This window comes from Marmota monax, unplaced genomic scaffold, assembly GCF_021218885.2.
Source record: "Marmota monax isolate L192 unplaced genomic scaffold, Marmota_monax_Labrador192_F-V1.1 WCK01_AAM20220418_F8-fsc00224, whole genome shotgun sequence".
Lineage (NCBI taxonomy): Eukaryota > Metazoa > Chordata > Mammalia > Rodentia > Sciuridae > Marmota > Marmota monax.
Genome location: NW_026693937.1, coordinates 775,050 through 798,692, shown reverse-complemented (window position 1 = coordinate 798,692; position 23,643 = coordinate 775,050). Strand labels below are relative to the sequence as shown.

Genomic DNA, 23,643 nt, shown 5'->3' with positions numbered 1-23,643 from the left:
AAACACATTTTTATTATAAATATGTCTCTTAAAAACAGATAGCTTAAGGGAGCCACCTTAGTCACTTGATTCTATCTCCTGGTAAGGGGCTAAATTTGTCTTTTTTTTTTTTTTCCTATGTTCCTCTCTGCCTCTATCCTCCTTTTTCAATCTGCCTGTAACCTCCATGCTTTGTAGATAAACTATCATCTTGACCGGGTACCTGGATTTTCCCCTTGAGGAGAATTTTGTAAATTGTCCCCAGGGATTCTATTTTAGCCAGCTTCTAATAGCTATGATGACAATAAAAGTTTAAACTTGATATTATGTGAAGTAGATGCATGTGGTCTTCTCTGCAAAACATTAAGAGTGCAGATAATATTTAGGGAAATGAGCACTAAAAGTAACAATTCACATTTTCATCATCTAACATCTTCTGAGGTTTAGTATATGCTTACTCTTCTCCATAGTAAAGGAGCAGACAGTTAATCAAGACAGAAATCTGAAACAGTTCTCTGAGCCATAGTTATAGGGAAAAGTTTTTTTAGTTTCTCTTTTGATGATTTTATTCAAAAACTCCTTAAATATCAAATCATGTATCCTGAAAGTCAAAGAAATTGCCAAGCTTGATAATAGGAAAAAATAGACATTACTTTGAACAAATGGATTTCAGTAAGAAGGGTTTTTAACCCTTCACTCTTTTAGAATAGAGTTGCTGACATCCGGCGGTGGTAGAAAACCTAGCTCATCTTTCAAATGCTAGGCATGGAATTGTTCATCTGGTTTATGAATACTTAATGAGTTTCACTGTGCCTGGTTATAAGTGAATACAATACATGAATAGGAATATTTCCTAGTATAAAATGTCTCCCAGTGAACCAGGGGCGAATATTTTTGGATCCTTTATAATGTTTTCCAGAAAAGTATGTGTTTATGGTAAAACAGTGGTTAATTTGTGAAATCAATATGAAAGTTATACCTATATTTTAAAATTCAAAATTTACCCTCGTGAATTTTCAGGGACGGAAAGGTAAAGGAGGGAAGCCTTGTAGATTTTAATTCTAGTAAACATAGAACGTGAAGTGAAACCTTCGTGTGGAAAGTTAGGCATCAGATATGCACAAGGGGACCTCTAGTGGCCAAACTGATAAGTTTTGCCTATTTAACAGGTGAATCGTTTGGTTATTAGCTGAAAAATGCTTTGTGGATTAAAAGCGGTTTGCACTTCTTACTGAAATTTAATACCCGCCATCTTTCATTCTTACAAATGTGCTGCCCAGATGAGTAAAGTATGTAGCCGGTTTACATGCGAAGAGAAGGTGTTCTTTTCGAGAAAGCGATTCCTTGCTGTCTGGTGTTAGGGTAAAGCCACTAAAATTGTTCTCTTCCTTTAAAAGATCAAATGGATAAGAAGAGATAACTGGGGAACAAGAACATTTCTAGATCGTTCTCTTTTCCAAGATGGCTCAGTTTCACATTTTAGGAACCGAAGTGCCCCCTGAACCTGCAGCGCATACGTAATTTCACAGCCCATATAATGTACATTTTAAATATAGAGATTTCTACACAAACTACTGATTATAAGCAACGCCTGTTAAAGAGAACATTTATAAAGCAAAGATTTTTTAGTGGAATCCAGTTTTCCACGTGCAGCTTTCACAGCATTCCAACCTTGGGCCTGGGGGGGGGGAGCCCTTCTGCCACCCACTACCTCCTCCCGGCTCAAGTCCCCGTAGGCAGTTTTGGAGTTAGAGGGGGGCGAGGGCCGGAGGGAGAATACACCAAAATGATGTCATTCGTGACTCAGAGATGGTTACCATGGCGACTATCAGACATATTACGCTAGGCTAAGAGCCTCTTTAATCCAACCTTCACTCGGGGGTTTCCCAGGGGGGTAGCCACAGATTACAGGGTGTAGACAGTCAGAAAAACGCCAGTGTTCGATCCTCCAAGACCGACGCTCTTTAAACTAAACCCAGCAGAGAAGTCATTTCGCTGGTGAGGAGACCTTGCCGCCTCCTGGGTGGCCACGGTGAAGGACGCCCGCCCTCCACAGAATTTGAGAGTTCATTGGTTGATGGTGTCGTCACTCAGAGTGACGTCACGGGGCGAGGGGCAAGAGGTGGAATCATAGAGACTTGGCCTCTGGCCCTTCTAGCTCGAAGGGCCAAGGGAGGAATTGGGAAGGAACTGGGAGGACCTGGGTGGCAGTTCCCGGGAGCCCGGCCGAGGAGGTAGGGGTGGGCGGACCAAGTCCTCAGGCTGTTACTTGGACCGTGCCTGCGTGTTCCCCTCCGGAGCCCGCTCCCTGTGCATCCTGCCCCTCCCATCAGCGCCCCGTTTTCCCTACGGTTTCCAGTTCCCACCGCGCTCTCCTCAGCCACGGATCTCGTCCTCTTCCCTGGCCTCCCAAACTTTGGAGCTCAACCTCCGTTTCCCACTCCTTTCGCGCTTCGCTTCCGAGTCTCTCTTCTGTGTCCTGAGCCCTCTTCTCCTCGTCTTCATTTTCAACCACATGGATCACTAGGAGTTATCGTTCCTGTATCTGCCCCACCCCCGCACACACACAGACAAAAATCCCGAGACCCCACAACAGTTCACCCACGTACTACGCGCACGAAAGTTGCTGACCGAGGAAGCCGAGGGCGCGTTTGCACCCGGGTAGTGATGTGCCAGCGGCAGAGGTAACCCCAAGAACCCTGGGCGTGGGGGCTGTGCGAAAAGCCTGGCGTGCCACACGGTCGGCCTGTCTGCGCCCGGGTCCGCCAGCCTGGGAAGTGGTTGTCCACAGCCCAGCGCAGGAGTGCCGGGCGGGAGACGGGATTTGCCCCAGCAGGTCTTGTCTCGCTCCAGCAAAACACCATCCACCATTGGGCTGGGTCCAGAGACGCTGAGCCCTGTTCAAAATCCTAGCTCTGTGGTTAAGATTTCCATCCAGGAAAGACCCTGATGCTCCTTAAAACCCAGTTGCAGGAAAGCGAAGTAGATAGTGTGAGATATTAAGGGTTCTTACAGCTCCTTGCTGCCCCTAGCTGAAAAGCCTCGCTGGATGGAGGAAGGCTCAGTTTGGGCTGTGGAAAATCGCTAGAGCCGTTTTACCTGCACTTGAATATAGGCACCATGCATATCTTTACTCCTACATAAAAGAGATTAGTGAATACTTTCAAGCTATAGGGTTTGGGGTAGCTTGGCCAAATATGGAAAAAGCTAACAGAAAACAAATCCGGGGGGGGGGGGGAGGAAAAAGGTGGGGAGAAGAAAACAAATCCAGGGTATCTGCTTTCTACTTGTATTCTAGTCTACAAATAGGTATGCTTGTCTCATCTTCTTAAATACCTGCCCACCATCCAAGGAAGATTATAAAAATGTGTCTGACGGTCATATCTTCTTCATTAAGCATTATCTTAGAGATCATTTCTGTGTTTTGGGATCTGAAAGTTCCATACTCAAATCCAGAGCTAAGAAAATAATTGTTAGGAATGAACTTGAAGGAGGTTTTGTACTTTGAATATGCAAATTTTCTGCCCTTGCAATAGCTAGAAACTCATTGTTTAATTGATGTCTTTTTAAAATACCAAATTGTTTACTTCTTTTGTCTAGGTCTCTTTGTTAAAATTGTTCAGAGAAAAATAAATATGGCATTCAACAGTTGTAATTCAGTCTTAGCTATTGTCCGTACAAGGTAAGCATTAGAATTTTCCCAACCCCCAAAAGTATATGAACCTCATTCTTCTGGATGGAAAGGATATGTGTAAAAGGATTGGCTTAGTGCACAATTAAAACCTTGTTGGTTTTTGATTACGCTGGTTCTTAGGAAGCTGACATTTTAATGTAAACTTACTAACATCTTCTATATGCTTTAGAACTTGGGCTGAGTAGTTTTGTTGAGGTTTGGTACAAGTAAGGTAGAAGATGTAGTCAGATGCAGTGATATACTGGCCTGTAATCCCAGCAACTAGGGCCTGAAGCAGGAAGATTGCAAGTTTGAGGCCAGTTTCAGCAATTTAAGTAAACCCTGTCTCAAAATAAATATTAAAAAGGGCTGGAGATATGCTTATTGGTAGAGTGGCCCTGGGTTTAATTCCCAGTACCACATATAATCACACATAAAATTATAGAGTGACACCTCTACAATTGATGAGGCCTTTTGATGTAAAAAGGAGTAAAATGACTAATGAACAAGTCCCTTCTATGGCAAATTCCTGTTTCATTAGGGTGTGTTATCACATTGTAAATTTTCCCTTTTGGTTATCCAAAGAATATTTTTATTTTGGGATACTTCAAAAATAGTCTGGAAGGCTCGGGGTGTAGTCATGACTGGCATGCATGAGACTGTGGGTTCCATTCCCAGCACTGGGGTAAAAAAGAAATAAGCTTTATGTCCTGAGCCTGTAATCTTAGCTACTTAGGAGCCTGAGGCAGGAGAATCTCAAGTGCAGGGCCAGGATGGGCAGATGATGTAGGCAACAAAGAAAGAGACTGCCTTTAAAAAGAAAATTAAAAAAAAGAATGAAAGAATAGAAAAAGGATCTATCTTACAGTCTTATTTAACTGAAGGCTATAAGCTGTTGTGATAGAATATAGAGTTCCTTGACTCCAATTCTAATTTTAATTTCTAATGTTCTTGAGAAATTTTAGATGAAAGGGCATTTCTGTTGTAAGTGCCTCTCATTTAAAGGAGTCCATGAACATTACATAGACAAAGTAGTATTATTTGATTGGTTAACCCCCACAAGGACCATGGAAAGTTTCATTAAAACATTCCTATTGTCAGTAGAGTGGTTACAGATACAATATTGTAGTCCATAGAGACAATACTATTGAACATAATCCCGGACATGTAGATGTGTGCTAGTAGATTTTAAAGTTAATGGTTGTAGGACTTCTAACTTCTAAGCAATTTATTCTTAGAAATTAACTTATTAATATTTCTCATAGAGCATATTCAACCATAGAACATACTATTTATTAGTTGAGGCAAAAAATTATATTTGGGGTTGGTGGTATAGCTCAGTGGTCTAGTATATGCTTAGTATATGTGAGGCCCTAGGTTATATCCCTACCATCACCACCACAACAAAAAATATTTCATTCACTAATAATTAGGAGCTGTCTATGAGCTTTAAAAAGTTTAGTTTTAACTAGATAAAATATCTATTTAAGTTTGTAATAGTATGTGCTCAACTCAGAAATGTTACTCTTTATTCCAGATTCCCTAGCCATTTTGTCCATCCTATCTGCTCTTATTCCCCATCACTTGCATTTCTTCACTTGCCAGATTCTCATTTAAATAAGACATATATATAAGAACTATAGAAGCAAGAAGTACTGTTATCCCAGTCAGTCAGGCAATAAAATACTTCATTTACGAACTAGGCCAATACAAAAGTTACACACATCAGCTTGCTGGCTACAACAGAACCCTGGTAAACCTCAGCTGGAGCAAACCCCAGAAAAGGCAAAGGTGATAAGCCCTCAGACCACAGAAGAAATTGGGATAAATATTAAAGAAGGAAAGCGATCTCTCAGACAAAAAATTATGGATGAACTTAAATATTATTACAACGGATTCTATTTACTTTGGATTGACACCAAAATTGCTACCAAAATGGCTTGGAGGCTGCTTCATGGACAGGTGCTGACCAGACGAGAGAGACGACGGGTAGGCAAAAATTGTATTCCAACAAGAAGATGTGAAATTAAAATGAACCTTTTGGGAACCAAGTTTTAAACTCAAACTTCATCTTTTTTTTTTTTGGAACTGGGGATTGAACCCAGGGCCTCATGCTTTCCAGGCAAGCAGTCTACCACTGAGCCATATCCCCAGCCCATAAACTTCATCTTAAATATCCCAAAGTAGCTTGCCTTGCATGTTCAAGGCTCTGGGTTTGATCCCCAACACCCTCCATCTCAAATCCTAAAGTAGGAATAGTTAACTACTGGTGAAAATGAGTTTCTTCTCATAGTACTGGAGATCCAACCCAGGACCTTGTACTAAGTAAATGCTCTACCCTGAGGTTCATTCCCAATTCCCAAAAGAACCAGTTTTTACTGAGTTTCTTATTTGTCTACAGCTGACTTGCTGTACAGCTTTAAGCAGTATTCTTTATTGTTTTTTATATCTGTGTATAGAATAGTTATGTTTTTAAATTTCTCCAAGGAGTTGAAAGATTTCAGGTTTAATGTGCATTAGAAATGCAAAGTACTGTTAGCCGGGAGTGGTTGCACGTACCTGTAATCCCAGGGACTCCAGAGGCTAAGGCAGGAGGATCACAAACTTGAGGCAGCCTCCAACAATTTAGCAAGACTCTTTGTCAAAAAATAAAAAGGACAGAGGATATAGCTCATGGATAGAGTACCCCTGGGTTTTTAATCCCCAGTACCACCAAAAAAATGGTGAAGAGAAAAACCCCACCTTTCTATTTTATGAACAGGTGCAGAAAACCTATCTTGACTCTTAACAGTTTAAGAACCAAGGCAGGCTTTTTTTTTCTTGGCATATCATAAAATAATGAAATATTGCTTCTGCATTTAATTCTTTAGCTATTGAGAACTTGTGCCGATTTCTTCCGTTTGGTTCCATTTATGGTATTCATAATTGTACCTTTCATGGAATTCTTGATACCAGTGTTTCTGAAACTCTTCCCAGAGATGTTGCCATCAACTTTTGAAAGTGAATCCAAAAAGGTATGTAGAAATTTTGAACTTTTAAAAAACTAGACTTTACTTTTTGGACCAGTTTTTAAGTTTACAGGAAAATTGGGCAGAAAGTAGAGAATGTCTATATACTTCTATCCCCCATATTACACTAGTGTGGTGCATTTGTTACAACTAAAGAAACCATATTGATACATTCATTAATTAAATCTCAGACTTGACATTTGGTTTCACTTTTTGTGGTGTACCATTTTTGGAGTTTGTAAATGCATAATGTCATCTTATCTATCTTCATATCATCACACAGAATAGTTTTACTGCTCTAAATATCCCTTGTGCTCCATCTATTTGTTCCTTGTTTGCTCCTCCCCCCAATCCATGGCAACCACTGATCCTTTTACTATCCTTATAGTTTTACCTTTTCCAGAATGTCATATACTTGGAATCATACAGTCTATAGCCTTTTTTAGGCTGGCTTCTGAAAAATAGTTATAACTATAGGTAAATATATTAAAATTTTAAGAATATTGCCTAAAATTATACAATAAATCAGTTGCAGACAAATAAGAAACTCAGGAAGAGCCAGTGGTGGCTAATGCCTGTAATCCCAGCAACTCAGCAGGCTGAGGCAGGAGGATCACAAGTTGGAGGCCAGCCTTGGCAACTTATTGAAACCCTATCTCAAAATTTAAAAATGAAGGCTGGAGGTATAGCTCAGTGATAGAGTGCCCCTGGGTTCCAGTCCCTGTACTAAAAAGGAAAAGAAAAACTCAGTAAGAAAGCCTGGTTCTCTTGGGAATTGGAGATGTAGCTCAGTGGTTGAGATGTAGCATGTTCAGTGTCCTGGGTTGGATCCCTAGCACTGTGAGGTGGGATTGGGGAAGGAGACTGCTTCTCACTAGTAGGTAGTGTTTCTACTTTAGGATTGGCTGGGAGTGTATGGTGGTACTGGGGATCAAACGCAGAACTTTGATCATGATAAGCAAAGGGATATTTAAGATGAAGCTTAAGTTGAGTTGTGGCAGTATGCATTTAAAATTCTTCCAGGTCTTATCCAGTGTATGGATATACCACAGTTTATCCATTTACCTTTTGAAAATTGGTTGATTCCGATTTGGGGCTATTATGAGTAAAATTGCTATAATTGTATTCAGGCTTTCATGTGGATGAAAGTTTTCAGTTCATTTGCATAAATACTTAGGAGAGTATTTACCTAGCTGGATCAAATGGGAATACTGTTTAGTTTTACATGAAATTACTGAACTGTCTTCCAAAGTAGCTGTACCATTTTGCATTGCTACCAGGAATGAATGAGAGTTCTGTTATTGTACATCTTTCCCCACATTTGATGTTGTCCATGCTTTAGCTGTTAGTCATTATAGTAGTTTGTACCGGTATTTCATTGTTGCTTTAATTTGCAGTTCTCTCGTGATATATGAGGTTGAGCATATTTTCATGTAACTATTTGCTACCTGTGTATCTTCTTTGAGGAGGTGTCTATTCAGATATTTTGTCTACTTTTTTAATTGGGTGGTTTGTTTCTTATTGTGGTTTTGAGTCTTTGTATATTTTGGAAAAAAGTCCTTCATTAGACAAACATTTTGCAAATATTTTCTCCTAGTCTCCTGTCTTTTCATTCCTGACCAGTGTCTGCCACAAAGCAAACACTCTTAAATATTTTTTAGTTGTAGACAGACACAATACCTTTATTTTATTTACTTATTTTTAATGTGGTGCCAGGGATCAAACCCAGTGCCTCATGCATGCTAGGCAAGCACTCTACCACTGAGCTACAACCCCGGCCTCCAAACACTCTTAATGAAGCCCATCTAATCAATTTTTCTTTCAAGGATCATTCTTTTGCTATTGCAGCTAAAAACTCATTACCAAACCCAAGGTCACGTAGATTTTTCGCCTGTTTTTTTTTCCCTAGGAGTTTCATAGCTTTGCATTTTACATTTAGGTGTATGATCCATTCAGAGTTAATTTTTATGAAAGGTGTGATGTCAGTGTCTAGATTTTTTTTTTTTTGCATGTGGATATCCAGTTTTTCTAGTACCATTTATTTTAAAAGATTATCCCTTCCCACTGAATTTTAATTAGAAAAAATAAAAAGATAACAAAAGCCCACTGTGGTGACTAATTGAATAGTAGATAGAATTTATTCAGCCACACAGACCCTTTAGTGCTGAGAAGTCCTTGAGAAGAAGGTGTCTGATGTTGCTGTCAAGGGGATGGATGAGGGCTGGGGATATGGCGCAGTTGGTAGAGTGCTTGCCTTGCATGCACAAGGCCCTGGGTTCAATCCAGGTTCAATCAAAAAAAAAAAAAAATCTAGGGGATGGATGAGAAAACAGACACAATTCCTTCACTTTTCCCCTTCTGTGTGACTACTAGACAGTGGTATGAAGGTATGAACAAAACTACTAGAGGACAAAGTGGGCAACTTTTAAATCAGTAATACTGGGAAATATTTCACAGAAGAGGTAACTTTAGAACTGAGACTTAAAAAAAAGAGTGAAATTTTACCACAGTTTGAAAAGGATATTCTGGATAGAAAAAATAGCACAATCCAAGCAGGATCTAGAGGCTGAGGCAGGAGGATCACAAGTTACAGGCCAGCCTTAGCAATTTAGTGAGACCCTGCCTCAAATAAATAAATAAATAATAGAAAGGCTGAGGGTGTAGGTCAGTGGTAGAGCACCCCTGGGCTCCATCCCCAGTACTGGAAGAGAGAGAGAGAGAGAGAGAGAGAGAGAGAGAGAGAGAGAGAGAGAGAGAGAGAGAGAGAGAGAGAAACACCATCATTTAGAATTAATGCCACAACATTCCAAGGAAAGTATTAGTGGATATAGGAAGATGGGGGGAATCCGGGAAAGGGATTTATCTAAATATTACCTCTCCTTTGAACACTATACCTTCCCCAAACATACACATACACACACACACACACTTGTGGTGTTCCAGAGAGGGAGTTGGAGGAGCTTTCTGTGCTCCTCATGCATTTCTCTAGTCTGGCACTGGTGCAACCCTGTAATCTCAGTGCTCTGGAGGTTGAGGCAGGAGTATTGCAGTTTCAGGACTAGCCTCAGCAATTTGGAGAGACCCTGTCTCAAAGTTAAAAACAACAACAACAACAACAAAAGGCAGGAGGTCTGAAGATGTAGCTCAGTGGTAGAGCAAACTTGAGTTCAATCCCTAGTACCAGACACAAAAATAATAATAAATAAATAAGAACCATACATTTCTCTTTCATAGTACTTATTCATTCTATTTTTCTGTTAATTTGTGGAAGTACTGGATCATCATTAGTCACTAATGTTTGTCCATCTCACTAGATTAGAAGTTCCAAGAGGACAGTAACTCATATCTCTTTTTTGCTAGTTTTAATCTAGAGCACCTAGTACATGGTACATGCTCAATAAATAAATGGTGTCGTGGTGCATGCCTATAATCTGAGCAATTTGGGAGGCTAAGGCAGGAGGATAGAGAGTTCAAAGCCAACCTCAGCAATTTACAGAGGCCCTAAGCAACTCAGTAAGACCCTCTCTCAAAATACAATATAAAAAAGTGCTGGAGATATAGCTCAGTGGTTAAGTACCCCTGAGTTCAATCCCTGGTACCAAATAAATAAATAAATAAATGGATAGATGGAAGGATGTGAGTGATTGACCAAACAGATTCTAACCACTATGTTATTGCTATTGTGTATTTTCATTTTGGCTGAGTCTTTTAAGATCTAAAAATCAATGATTCCTCTAATTGGATGATCATTAGAATATCAGAGGTGACTTAAAAAACATTTTTATATGTACATACATATATAAAAACATAATACATATTTACATATTATATATAAACTGTATATACTTATGTATGTTTATTATATGTATGTATTTATGTGTGTGTTTTTAAGTTGCTCAGGAAATTCTAATTATATAATCTACATATGTAATCATCTATGTATGTAATATAGATATAGCTAGATATAGATATATTTTTTTCTATTTCTCTCCACCCACAAACACACTAACCATGGTTAGACTGAAAATGCTACCACATGGATTTTTTATGAAAAACAGGGATTAAGAAATACTGGTAACTACTGTCTTGAGATTGTACATTTTATTCCTCTTTGTGTAGTTCTTTTCTTCATATGTACTATACCACTTAACTCTCTGTATTATAATTAACTAAATCTATTTTCCATTTAGACTCTAAGCTACTTCAGTGTAGAATTGATTTCCTTGTCTTTGTAGGGCAAAATCTGGGTCTATTCAGATCAGGAGTTGGCTCAAGTAGCAACCTAGTTGGTTAAGAAATAGTATCTCTTTCTAAATAATGATAAAGCCTTCCACTGAGGGGACATTTGGGATCTTTTAAATGCTAATGAACATTTCATTAATGAGAAATAAATGTAAACTGGGCGCAGTGGCACACACATGTAATCCCAGCGGCTTGGGAGGCTGAGGCAGAAGGATCCTCAACGATGGCGAGGTGTTAAGCAACTCAGTGAGACCCGTCTCTAAAAATAAAATACAAAATAGGGTTGGGGATGTGTCTCAGTGGTCGCGTGTCCCTGAGTTCAATTCCCGGTACAGAAGTAAGGAAGGAAGGAAGGAAGGCAAGATTAAGGAAACAAGTTTCAAATACAAGCTATTTTATATTTGCCCTGGTTCTCACAAATCCCAATTAGGCCTGCAAATAATATTATTACACTACATGTTATAGGGATATGCAATAACAAAGTGATAGTTATTTCTTCCATCTTTGCCAAGTTGTAGTCATGAAAGATTAACTTTTTCCTCTTCTACTATTCAGGAAGAAAAACAGAAAAAGAAAATGGCTGCAAAACTGGAAGTAGCAAAATTCCTTCAAGAAACAATTACAGAAATGGCAAGGAGGAACAGAGCCAATATGGGAGATGCCTCTACACAGCTATCATCCTATGTAAAACAGGTGTTAGTCTTTTATATCATACCAAACAACTTCTGAGCTGGAGTTATATGAAAAATGCATGTCATCATAGATCTTCCAAATTGTTCAAATCTTTGAAATTGCTAATATGTATGTTATAAAATACACTAATTGTAATCATATAACATAAACAGAGTAGTTTGCAGGAAAGCTTAAGTAATCAATGTGTTGATAGTAACTTCTTGGAAAGAACAGCACAATTCTCTTTATTTTTCAGGTGATTCCAGTTCCAGACAGAAAACAAAGTTCATGGGCTGGGGCTGTAGCTCAGTGGCAGAGTGTTTGCCTAGCATGTGTGAGGCACTGGATTCCATCCTTAGCACCACATAAAAATAAACAAATAAAATAAAGGCATTCTGTCCATCTACAACTACAAAAATAAAATTTAAAAAAAAAGAAAGAAAATAATGTTCATAAATGCTTTGTTGTCTATTTCAAAAGTCTACTGGGCTGGGCGTGGTAGCACATGCCTGTAATCCCAGGAGCTCAGAAGGCTGGGGCAGGAGGATAGAGAATTCAAAGCCAGCCTCAGCAATTTAGTAGGCACTAAGCAACTCAGTGAGACCCTGTCTCTAAATAAAATACAAAATAGGGATGGGGATGTGGCTTAGTGGCTGAGTGCCCCTGAGTTCAGTCCTTATACCCACCCCCACAAAGGTCTATTGGGAAAGTTACATTTAGTAGGGAATACATTTTAATTAGCCTCTTTGTTTCATTGCCTAGGTCCAGACAGGCCACAAACCCAGCACAAAGGAGATAGTTCGCTTTTCCAAATTCTTTGAGGATCAGCTACCCCTGGAGCACTTAGATCGACCTCAGCTTGTTGCCCTTTGTAAACTGCTAGAATTGCAGACCTTTGGAACCAACAATTTTCTCCGCTTTCAGCTCCTGATGACATTGAAGTCTATAAAAGCAGACGATAAAGTAAGAGCTTAACCATAGCTGAAGGGGATTTGAGAAGCATTGGGAGGCATCTTAGTATGCCTTTGTGATGAAATGCAGTATTTTCTGTTGGGTCTGCTCATGGATTGATGCTGGCAAAATGAGTGGTTTAAACAATCATTTTAGAAATTGTTTGTTATACTGGGACCCATTTTCTTAAAAATGCCATCATAAGCAGTCAGTAATTTGGATGTCTTAGCTGAGATTAATCTAAAGCAGTTAGGACCTGCTGGGAAGGAAATAGCAGCTCAGTAGATTCCTGGCAAGGCTTTACCCTGCACACCTCTGCTCCCCTACTGAGGAGCTGGTGCCAAAGTAAATATTCTGCTGAGTGAGTTGGGCTGGTTAGAAGCGGGTGGTAAAGCATAATGCTGGAAGGAGAAGCACAGCCTAGACATCTTACAGAAAGCACCATTTAGAATATAACTACTAATTAGATGCCTTAAAAAAAAATGGAAAGAGTGTTTCTTGAATCTAAACCAGCTGTTATAAAGTATTCTACCTGTGGGAGCAGGCTTCTCAGAACCATGAAAGCAAAACATGATCCTATTGGCCTTTTTTTTTTTTGAACTAGGGATTGAACTCAGGGGCACACAATCACTGAGCCACATCTCCAGCCCTATTTTATACTTTTTATTTAGAGACAGGGTCTTATTGAGTTGCTTAGTCCTCACCCATTGCTGAGGCTGGCTTTGAACTGATGATCCTCCTGTCTCAGCCTCCTGAGCCACTGCGATTACAGGCATGTGCCAACACACCTGGTTTCCACTGGTCTCATTTTGATTTTACATATGCTTTCAGAACTTTGGAATAAGCAATACTGGTACCAGAGGTACCATAGTTTGGGATTATATCAAGCAGAAACTGTTATTTATTGAGGCAGTTTTGCGGATCAGTTAGAGCCATTCCCACAGTGGTGTTAGGGGACAGTGGAGGAAAAATAATCCTGGGACATGCAACAGATGTTACCATGAAAGCTTTTCAAGTACAACATTTTTTCTAATGAACCCTAAAGATGCTATGAAAGGGGAAAGGAGGTGTTACAACCAGACAATGCAAAATGCAAAATTCATTTGTTGATAAAATGTTGGGAAGGAGTTATAGAAATATCTCTATTATTACATGGTGGCACATGCCTATAAGCCCAGCAATTCAGGAGGCTGAGGTAGGAAGACTGCAAGTTAGTGACCTGCCTCAGCAACTTAGCAAGGTCCTAAACACTATCAACACTCTGTCTCAAAAAAAAAGGGGGGGATGGTGGTGATTGGGAATGTGGCTCACTAGTTAAGTGCCTATGGGTTCAATCCCCAGTAAGAAAAACAAAACAAAGAAAAAGAAAAAGTAAGGTCTCTGTTATTAATACCTGTTAGCAGGATTTCCTTCATCTAAACTACCACCTTTCTAAGTCACTTTGATTTTTTTTTTTTTAGGGTTCTGGTCTTTGCAGCAATCAATGTAGGGGACAAAGGATCAACTTATCAAATTCTGGATTTCTACTGATTTGCTGGAATCTAGGGAATTAGAAAATATTGGAACACGAAGATATAACACTGTTCCTTAACATTTCTTGCAGATAATTGCCAAAGAAGGGGTGAAGACTTTGAGTGTGTCAGAACTACAATCTGCTTGTAGGGCCCGAGGGATGAGATCACTGGGTCTTACTGAGGAACAACTTCAACAACAGCTCACAGAGGCAAGCAGCAGCACCCTCAGACCCTCTTCTCTGGAGCAAATCTCCCCTATGATTTGCAGACCTCATCTTGTGATATTTACTTTGCAAGCTATTTTAGTCAGCTTTTCATTGCTGTGACAAAATATAGGAGGTTTATTTTTTCCCAGTATTGGGGATTGAACCCAGGGCCTTGTGCATGCAAGACAAGCACTCTACCAATTGAACTATATCTCCAGCCCAAGATAATTAATTTATCAGAAGAAAAGGTTTATTTTACCTCATGGATTTCAGTCCATGGTCACTTGGTCTTATTGCTTTGGGACTGTGACAAAACAGTTCATCATGGCACAAGTCTGTTCATCTCAAAGTGATAAGATGAACATTTATTCCAAGTGAACCATTCATTCCATTCATCTTAAGGTGGTCAGGAAGGAAAAGGGAAGGGCCTGGTCTCAATATCCCCTATAAGGGCAGGCCCCCAGTGACCTAACTTCCCGTCACTAGGCCTTACCTCCTAAAAGTTCTACCATCTCAAAGCCTTTAGCACATGGGCTTTTGGGGGACATTTAAGATTAAACCATAGCACAAGTGAACCATTTTACATATTTTGCCTCATATCATTGAGTAGCAGGATACCGAAGAAGCTAGATTTATTTTGCACTTGGATTGGGATGGGACATTATATTAGTTTTCTATAACTGTACTACAAATTACAGTTATAGAAACTTAGTTCACAGTTTATAGGTTAGAGATGTAGGCTGTGTTCTTTTCTGAAGGCTATGGGGAAGAGTCCATTGCCAAGATCATTCAGTTCAGTGACTGAAACCCTCTCCCTGTAGCTGTAGGGCTGAAGTCCTTGTTTCCTCAATGGCTGCCAGCCTTGAACTGTTGTCAGCTCTAAGAGCTACCTCTATGCCATACCTCTTGGCCTCTATCTGCAGAGCTAGCAGTGGACTTCTTATATGACAGATCCCCCTCACACTTCAAATATCAAACTTCTCACTTTTGACGTCTAGCCCCAGATTTTAAGGGTTTATGTGATTAGGTGAGGCCTCACTGGAAAAGTTCTTTATCTCAAGGTCAGCTGACTTGGGGCCTTATTTTCAAATCCCTTCACATAACACCTAGAAGAGTGTTTGAGTACCTTCGAGAAAGTGTGGGTATACCAGGGAACCTTGAGGCCACCTTAGAATTTTGTCTACTTCAGAGACTGTAAGGGTCTGGGCAGAAATTCTCATTCAAGTCGCTTTATGAATGTAAACCTGTCTAAATGTCTGGACCTCACCTAGTAGTGCCCAATTAATTCTCCAAACCAATTCAGCGTTTGCTTTGCTAATAGATGCTTAATATTATCCTTCAGATAGTAATTTAGTAAAAATATCAATGCTTTAAAACAAAGGAATAACTCCTGTTAAAATTCTCATTTTTATAATTTAAAAAAGTACAATAGGTAGCTATTTCCTCTTACATGTAGACCAACTATGGTTAGAAGATGAATATATTATAGAAATACTTGAGATCATGAATTTCTTAAACATGGAGTATTAAATGTCATTGATTATTATACTGTCAAATTGCCCTCTTAAAAGGGTATATAATTTTATAATCTCCAGCAAGGGAACAAAGATATTAATATAATCATTGATCATATTTAGCATTACATATTACTTAAAGAATTCCATTAAGGACCTTAGTTCATAAAAAAGAAAATTTAAAAATGGTAAACTTAACAATCTTAACCTTACTCATATGATAAATTAAAACTAAAAGATGCCACATTCACTATTATATTGACAAAGATCAGAGGTTGTAATCATACTGTGTTGTTAAGAGCTTGGATGAAGGGGCATTCTTGCATTGCTGGTAAAAATCTCCATGTAGAGTAATTTGGCATCATCTTTCAAACTTTAAAAATGCATATACTCTTCGACTCATCACTTTTACTTCTAGGAATTTATCCCATATTCTTGGACATGTGCCAAATGAAATATGTATAAGATTATCCAGTGCAGAGGTACAATTTATAATAGCAAACAATTGGGAACAACCTGAAGATCATTGATAAGAGAATCAAATAAACTATGAAATTTCCATATAATGAGATTTTTTTACTAGTGTTTAGAGAGTCAGTACTACATCTACTGACATGAATCAATTGCCAAAATATCTCAATGGAAAAAAAGCAAAGGACAAAATTGTGTGCATATTACCCTTTGTGTAAAAAATTAAAAACATAAATCAGCCAGGCATGATGGTGCACACCTGTTATCTTGGCAACTTGAGAGGCTGATAGGAGGATTGCAGGTTTGAGGCCAGCCTCAGCAACTTGATGAGGCCCTAAGCAACTTTGGTAGACCCTGTCTCAAAATAAAAATAAATAAGTAAATAAATAAAAAGGGCTGGGAGGGCTGGGGACGTGGCTCAAGTTGTAGCACGCTCACCTAGCATGCATGAGGCACTGGGTTTGATTCTCAGCACCACATAAAAATAAAGATTTGGCTGTGGCTCAGTGGTAGAGTTCTTGCCTAGCATGTGTGAGGCCCTGGGTTCGAATCTCAGTACCACATAAAAATAAATAAGTAAAATAAAGATGATATTTTTTTTAAAAAAGGGCTGGGGAATTATGGCTCAGTGGTTAATCACTTCTGGGTTCAATCCTTACTACAAAAAAATTTATTTATACACACACACACACACACACACACACACACCTGGTACCAAAGGTTCCTTCTAGGGAAGAAGGTGCCTTGAGAATAGGGGTGGAAGACTTTTTTCCATCAAGGAATTTTGTGTTTTACACCCTAAAAAAGAATCCCAGGATTTTCCCTCCTGTGTTTTTGACTTGCTTCTTCCTGGTCCATAATGCCAGTTTAGGTTGTCAGTGCATTGAAACCAAACTGTTGGGATGACAGCAGATCATTCTGCCATTTTTCTATGTCTTTGAGCTGCACATTAAATCTGGGGCTGATCACAGGCTGTTTAACTAGCTGTGAGGTCCCCAACAATTTTCCCAGCTCTGATCATCAGTGATTTCAAACTCAACAATGTAACCATGCTTCATCATCACAGAAACCAGATGACGACTTTGGAGCACAGCCTAATAGGACCTGGCATTTGCTTCTTTTCAGCACACTGATACTCTTGAAAGCATCAGCCAGGACATTTATGTGCACCATGATGGCAGCATGGAAAGATGGTGGAAAAAACAGACTTGTTCTTTTTTTTTGGGTGGGGGTTAGGGGGAGGTATCCGGGGATTGAACTCAGGGTTACTCAACCATGGAGCCACATCCCCAGCCCAATTTTGTATTTTATTTAGAGACAGGGTCTCACTGAGTTGCTGAGGCTGGCTTTGAACTCATGATCCTCCTGCCTTAGCCTCCCAAGCTGCTGGGATTACAGGCATGCTAGACATTTTTTTTATTGAAAGCGTTTTACTTTTTGAATTGTCTCTTGTGTACGTATAAATGGTCGAAAAACTTTTTGTTTTTAAAGCTTGGCCTACTTAATATCTAAAAATTTACATCTCACCCTCATTCTAATTTTTGGTTAATGGTTCATGCCACTTTTTGTTTTAGAGAAGATGCTTAATACTTTCATCATAATTGGATTGAGAACTTAATTGATCACTCTGTCTCTGGGTCTGAGTGATCCCACTACTGTATGTGTGTGTGGTGGGGGGCATGTGAGTACGGGGCAGGAGGTGCTACCAGGTACTAGCACTGGGGGAGAAGTCTATTGGCTGGTGATTTTATACTTGTTCAGCGTGAGTGTGGGGGGAGTTGCAACTCAGGGAAGCAGTAGATGACTGTGGGTCACTTCACCTTTAACATTGTGTTTCTGTCATGTTTTATTCCCTTTGTCCAGTGGCTGGACCTCCACCTGAAGGAGAATGTCCCTCCTTCCCTTCTGCTCCTATCTCGAACCTTCTACTTGATAGATGTGAAACCAGAGCCAATTGAAATACCACAAAGTGGAGAAGTGAGTAATTGGGTTTAGGGAGAATCATCTGTATGTCCATTATAACCAAGGCTTCTACACCACTGTTTTGTTTCCTCTTACTGTCACACCTGGGATTTCTTTTGGAATTTGGCTCAAATAGCTTTAACATTTTCTTTATAATTCTTAAAAAAAAAAAAAGTTCAGAGTAGGCTATGGGTTCAGCTCAGTGGTAAAGTGCTTGCCTAGCATCCATGAGATTCTGGGTTCAATCCCCAGCACTCTCAAACCCCCACCCTAAAAGGCCACTCAAGACCACCTTGTCATAGGGCTCCTATTGCCTTTAATCCAAAAGACATAAGAATTTTATGAATAGGAGTATTTTTTCCTCCTTATCTAGTTTTCATTAGCAGATTCTACCCCGCCTCCCCCCCCCCCGCCATACACACACTGCCTTCCCTTTTTCTATTGAATGGTTCCTATTTCATTTGTCTAAATTTCTATTGATTTTTAAGCAAAAAGGGACTAACACAGAAAGTAATTCATTTCCTTACTCATTTTATTTTTGCCTTCAACTCAGTAACTTTATTCCTCCTGTTATTTCACCGAAAAACCAACTCAGGATGGGCCAAAGCACTGGAGCACCTTGCTCTGAGCCCATCAGAAAGGGCTTTCCACTACTGTGTGGCTTCAAGTCTGACTCAGAACTGTCATAAGCAAGAAAGGAAATACAACTCAAAGTGAAGACCAGCCTTTTTTTTTTTTTTTGGTACAGTGGATTGAACCCAAGGGCACTTAACCACTGAGTCACATCCCTGGCCTTTTTGTATTTTATTTAGAGACAGGGTCTCACTGAGTTGCCTAGGACCTTGCTAAGTTGCTGAGGCTAGCTTTGAACTCATGATCCTCCTGCCTCAGCCTCCCAAGCTGCTGGGATTTACAGGCCTGTGCCGTTGTACCCAGCTAGGTCCAGTCATTTTAAATCTTAGATATGAGGTTGATCCCCTAGGACAAGACAAGGATAATTAGTTGAAGCATGAAATATCTACTTCAGGAAATGCCACCCTGCTTTCCCTTTATGTATTACCACAGAGTATCTGATTTGGGGCTTTGTCCAGGGCAGGTTCTAGGAAGGTTAGGAGCAATTTTGTACAGACCATGAAGGCAGGCTAGTGAGTTCAGGATCAAACTCCTGGAACCATTCAAGACAGACCAAAGGTTTTTTGTTTTTTGTCATCTCAGACCACTTTCAGGAGCAAAGGAATCTTCTTGGAGGACCACAATGTCAATATTTATTTTTTAGTCCCAGGTGGACACAACATCTTTATTTTTATGTGGTGTTGAGGATCGAACCCAGCACCCCACACATGCCAGGCAAGTGCGCTACCGCTTGAGTCACATCCCCAGCCAATAATTAACATAATTTTTAATGATAGGTTAGCTACCTATTTTATCATTGCTCCTTAATCTAACCTATTATCTATTGTTATTACCTCTTCTCATTTTGCTTGTCACCCAGGGCCTAGACCATGCTAAGCATATACTTTAACCACTGAGCTAGACCCTTAGCATTTTAGGAGCTTTTACTAAGGAATACCTATATTTTAGTCAGGCAAATTTACCATTTACTATGATACTAAAACCAATAGATGTCAATTTTGGCTATTAGAAACTGATGAGTAATTGAGAAATGGCAACTTCTTTTTGAGACTGAGAACAGCACCAATATTGGCAAGTCACTGGCTTGTTAATAACTGAGGATTTCAAATACTAGAATTTAATTAGAGTGTAACATTTGTATATAGAGAGCTCAAAACTCAAAAAGAAATAGTAATACTAAGTTGCTATTTCAGGGGCATATTTCATATATTACTCATAAGGCTGTAGTCTGAGGAGGAAGTTAGGGATTTTAATGAAAAGCAAATTGTGCTAAAAGGCACTGACTACTGTAAAAAGAACTGGAGTTTCAGGAAGAGCAGAAAACTAATGCTTATGTAAAATATTATTTTCCTTAGGTTCCAAAGACAGACAATCCTGTGGAATCACCTACTACTTCCCCTGACTCCAAAGAGGACACGGTAGATTCTGCACCTCAATCGAAAGGAACTAAGGTTAGACAATTACTTCTCACTTGATTAAGTTAAAAGTATAAAAAAGTGCTACATTAATTTTCTCTATTATTAATCCTCTTAATGAAACTGAATTTATTTCCTTATTAAGGAATATTTATTGTACTGTTTGATCTGTTTCTAAGAAAGTTTAACATCTGGGGCTGGGGGTGTAGCTCAGTAGTTGAGCGCTTGCCTAGAATGTGCAAGGCCCTGGGTTTGATCTCCAGCACTGACAAAAAAAAAAAAAAAAAAAAGTTCAACATTTGGTTATATGTAATTGGACTCCAGATTTTGCCTTTTGAATTCTATACCAGAATATGAAACAGTTATGGGCTGGGGATGTAGCTCAGTGGTAGAATGCTTGTTTAGCACGTGTAAGACCCTGGGTTCGATCCCCAGGACTGCCAAAAAAAAGAGAGAATATGAAATAGTTATTTCTGAATATGAAGTAGTTGTTCTTGGTAGTCATGAGAGTAGATCCACTATACATTTTTAAAAATATTTATTTTTTAGTTGTGTTGGACACAACACCTTTATTTTATTTATTTATTTTTATGTGGTGCTGAGGATTGAACTCAGGGCCTCTTACATGCTAGGTGAGCGCTTTACCGCTGAGCCACAACCCCAGCCCACTTTTTTTTTTTTTAAATTAAAATTTCCTTTTCTTTTCTATAATTTTTTCTGCTCCAGAGTTTATTGCTACATTTGAAAAGCTAGATAGAAGATACCACTTTCCATCTTTCTGATGAATGTTTAATTTATATTATAATGGCATTTTTAGTTTTAATATTATAATCCTTAATTGTAACCATTACTTTTGTTTTAAATCAGTAATCCAACTCTCAATTCTGATGTTTAAGGATGAAGAATTTACACAACTGCCATTAATACCATCATCACCCATAACATTATCAACACCTATTTCATTACCCATTATTTCTTCTAAAGAAGCTGTAAGTATCTAACAAGAAACAAAATAAGCAAACAAAAAACCTTTCCCTTTAGTTATCTCTAAGGGTAGTGAGAATCCATAATTATGACCATTGCAAAACACTGCACAATTCTTCCTGTCATCCAAACAGGAAGTTGTAGGCCGAACTTTAGTCATCTATATAAGAGTACTATATGTATTTTTTTTTAACCTCAATTATCCAAAAGTGAAAAAAATTACAAACCAATGCAATGGTGGACTAGACATAAACATGTTAAGTCTAGAAGCTAATTACAAAATAGGCGGATCCTTATTTTTTATGAACCAGATAGAATTAGTTTTCTGTATGTTATGTGTTTTACATAGGCTTCTGATGTTAGGAAACACTAGTAGGAAAGCAATTAAAATTTTAGGAGAAATGCCTGTAAATAAAAAATTACTTATCTAATCACTCTTCCCATTTGAGTGAAAGAATTTGGGGCAAGTGCAGAAAGCATGATATAAATAAACAGTAAGGGAAGTCATGAGAGAGTTAAATTGTGAAGTGGCCTTGAGGACCAAAGCTGCTCATAGGATACCTGTGAATATGACATTGAGAAAGTGATCCCCAAGGTACTTGGGGGCCTTGTTTGCCTGTCTTCTTCATTTTTATTACCAAAGTAAATTATAAACCCTCATTTGACTTTAGGAAAACAAGTCTGTCATTATTTTAGGAAAAGAGAAAAGGGACTCCTATAGAACTTACACATCTAATTACAACCATTGCCTGTGTTTTCTACCTAGACACTCCAGGCCAAATCACACAAGACATCCCAGAACAGCAAGGCTAATTCAAAAGGAGCCTAAGAACTACTTGAGGATGGAGCTCCCTCCCTCCAGCTATCAGCCCTCAGCAGTGGCACCCATGAAGGACCTCAGGCTAAGACAGTATCTGGTTTGAGACAGAGGATCAGCCATTTAGTCCTTGGAGCAGTCCTTTGGGGCCTTGTAACCATTCCAGATGATGTCAGCAGTGACACCAAGTTCAGGCCATTTAGAGAAATGTAATTGCAAAGTCCATTTCCTCTGTACCATTATGTCATCCCACTAAACTGTAAAGCCCACCCCCACCACCATGTATTGTTTTGAACAGTTTACTATTTGTGTGCATGTCTTTTAAGAAAGGAAATTGTTTTGCATAATGGAATTACCTTGGCACCTTGGATATCTTTGCCTCCTATGGTTTGGAGTCTGGAGTCAGAACTTGGAGACTTCAAAACCCATTTTAAGAGCACCTAAATCAACTTTTTCAGAATGATCTATCAGTAGGAACAGAAACAAAGTACCCTATGAGACAGGATGGTTATACTTCTCAGTAAGGTTTTTCTAAATATAAAGGGAAAGCTTCTTAGACTGGCAATCGAGACTTGGCTACTGCTTAACTGTTCTGAGGCATCCTCCTCCTGGGCTTGCAAAGGCTGTAGAAATCTGGGAGGTGGCCACTATTCTAGCACATATGGCTTCCATTAGCCACCATTTTGCTAAGAAACATAATTAAGGGTTTAACGCTTAACCATTTGTGCTGGGTGAGTGTTTTTTTTGTCAGTTTGTCTCTCACAAATAAGACTTTGTTAGTCATAGGGGTTGGTAAAGTCCAATACAATCCCTATGCTACTTAGTAACAAGTATAATGTTTAGTTATTTACATTTAGTGTTTTCACTATTATTAATGGTGAAACAACTGAACAGACAGTTATGCAGCTGACCAAGAGCTTTCTTCCTTTGGGGAATTGAGAAGGGAAAAGATATTTTAGCCTGTGAGTGATGAAATTAGATTACTTGCTATGAAACAAAACAGTTAGATGGAGTCAATTAAACCAAGTAAAATGCAGATCTGCCTCACCTGAAACCAGCTATATGAGAAACATCACCAGCATTTTATAGCAAGAGCATGCACTTTAAAATGCTTCCTAAACGTCTCCATCAGAGGACAAGTCCACCCTGTCCTACCAGTTAATTTCAGCTCCTTCAGGATGAAGAATCCCTACTATGCAATATAGGATTCCATGGATCTTGCTATTGGCAGAGCCAAGTGATTTCACAATAAATTTTCCCATTTTTAAGATGATGGGTGTTTATTTGAATTAGTCCACACTTCAGGTATGAAATATAGGAAATGAATAAGCTAACTTGCTCAGGTTTGATTCAGTTGAATGACTAGCATATACTGTTGGGCTGTATTAAAATTCTTTTCTGCCCTTCCCTGTGAGCTGATTGGGAATGGTTATATGAGGAGCCCTGTTCACTTTTGGCCTGTTGGCCTTCACATGTTTTTTTCTAACATCTGGGCATATAAGACACACTTCTCTTCCCACTCTTTTTTTTTTTTAATGTTTTTAGTTGTAGATGAACACTCAGTATCTATTTATTTTTATGTGGTGCTGAGGATTGAATCCA

General features: G+C 39.1%; 1 protein-coding gene and 1 non-coding gene across 2 annotated transcripts; one reads left to right on the top strand and one right to left on the bottom strand.

Moving 5' to 3' along the window:
* The first annotated feature begins 2,674 nt into the window (after window positions 1-2,674).
* Letm2 (leucine zipper and EF-hand containing transmembrane protein 2) lies at window positions 2,675-23,309 on the top strand. Its single transcript, XM_046463878.2, is given in 11 exon segments — window positions 2,675-3,661; window positions 5,190-5,283; window positions 5,285-5,641; window positions 6,523-6,666; window positions 11,458-11,595; window positions 12,337-12,537; window positions 14,129-14,248; window positions 18,094-18,207; window positions 20,181-20,276; window positions 21,137-21,229; window positions 21,991-23,309. Coding segments are annotated over 11 exon segments (1,467 nt in total). The 5' UTR covers window positions 2,675-3,614; the 3' UTR covers window positions 22,054-23,309.
* On the bottom strand, window positions 5,735-5,805 carry Trnas-gga (transfer RNA serine (anticodon GGA)). The gene has a single exon. It is a non-coding gene; the product is annotated as a tRNA-Ser (tRNA).
* Window positions 23,310-23,643: the final 334 nt, after the last annotated feature.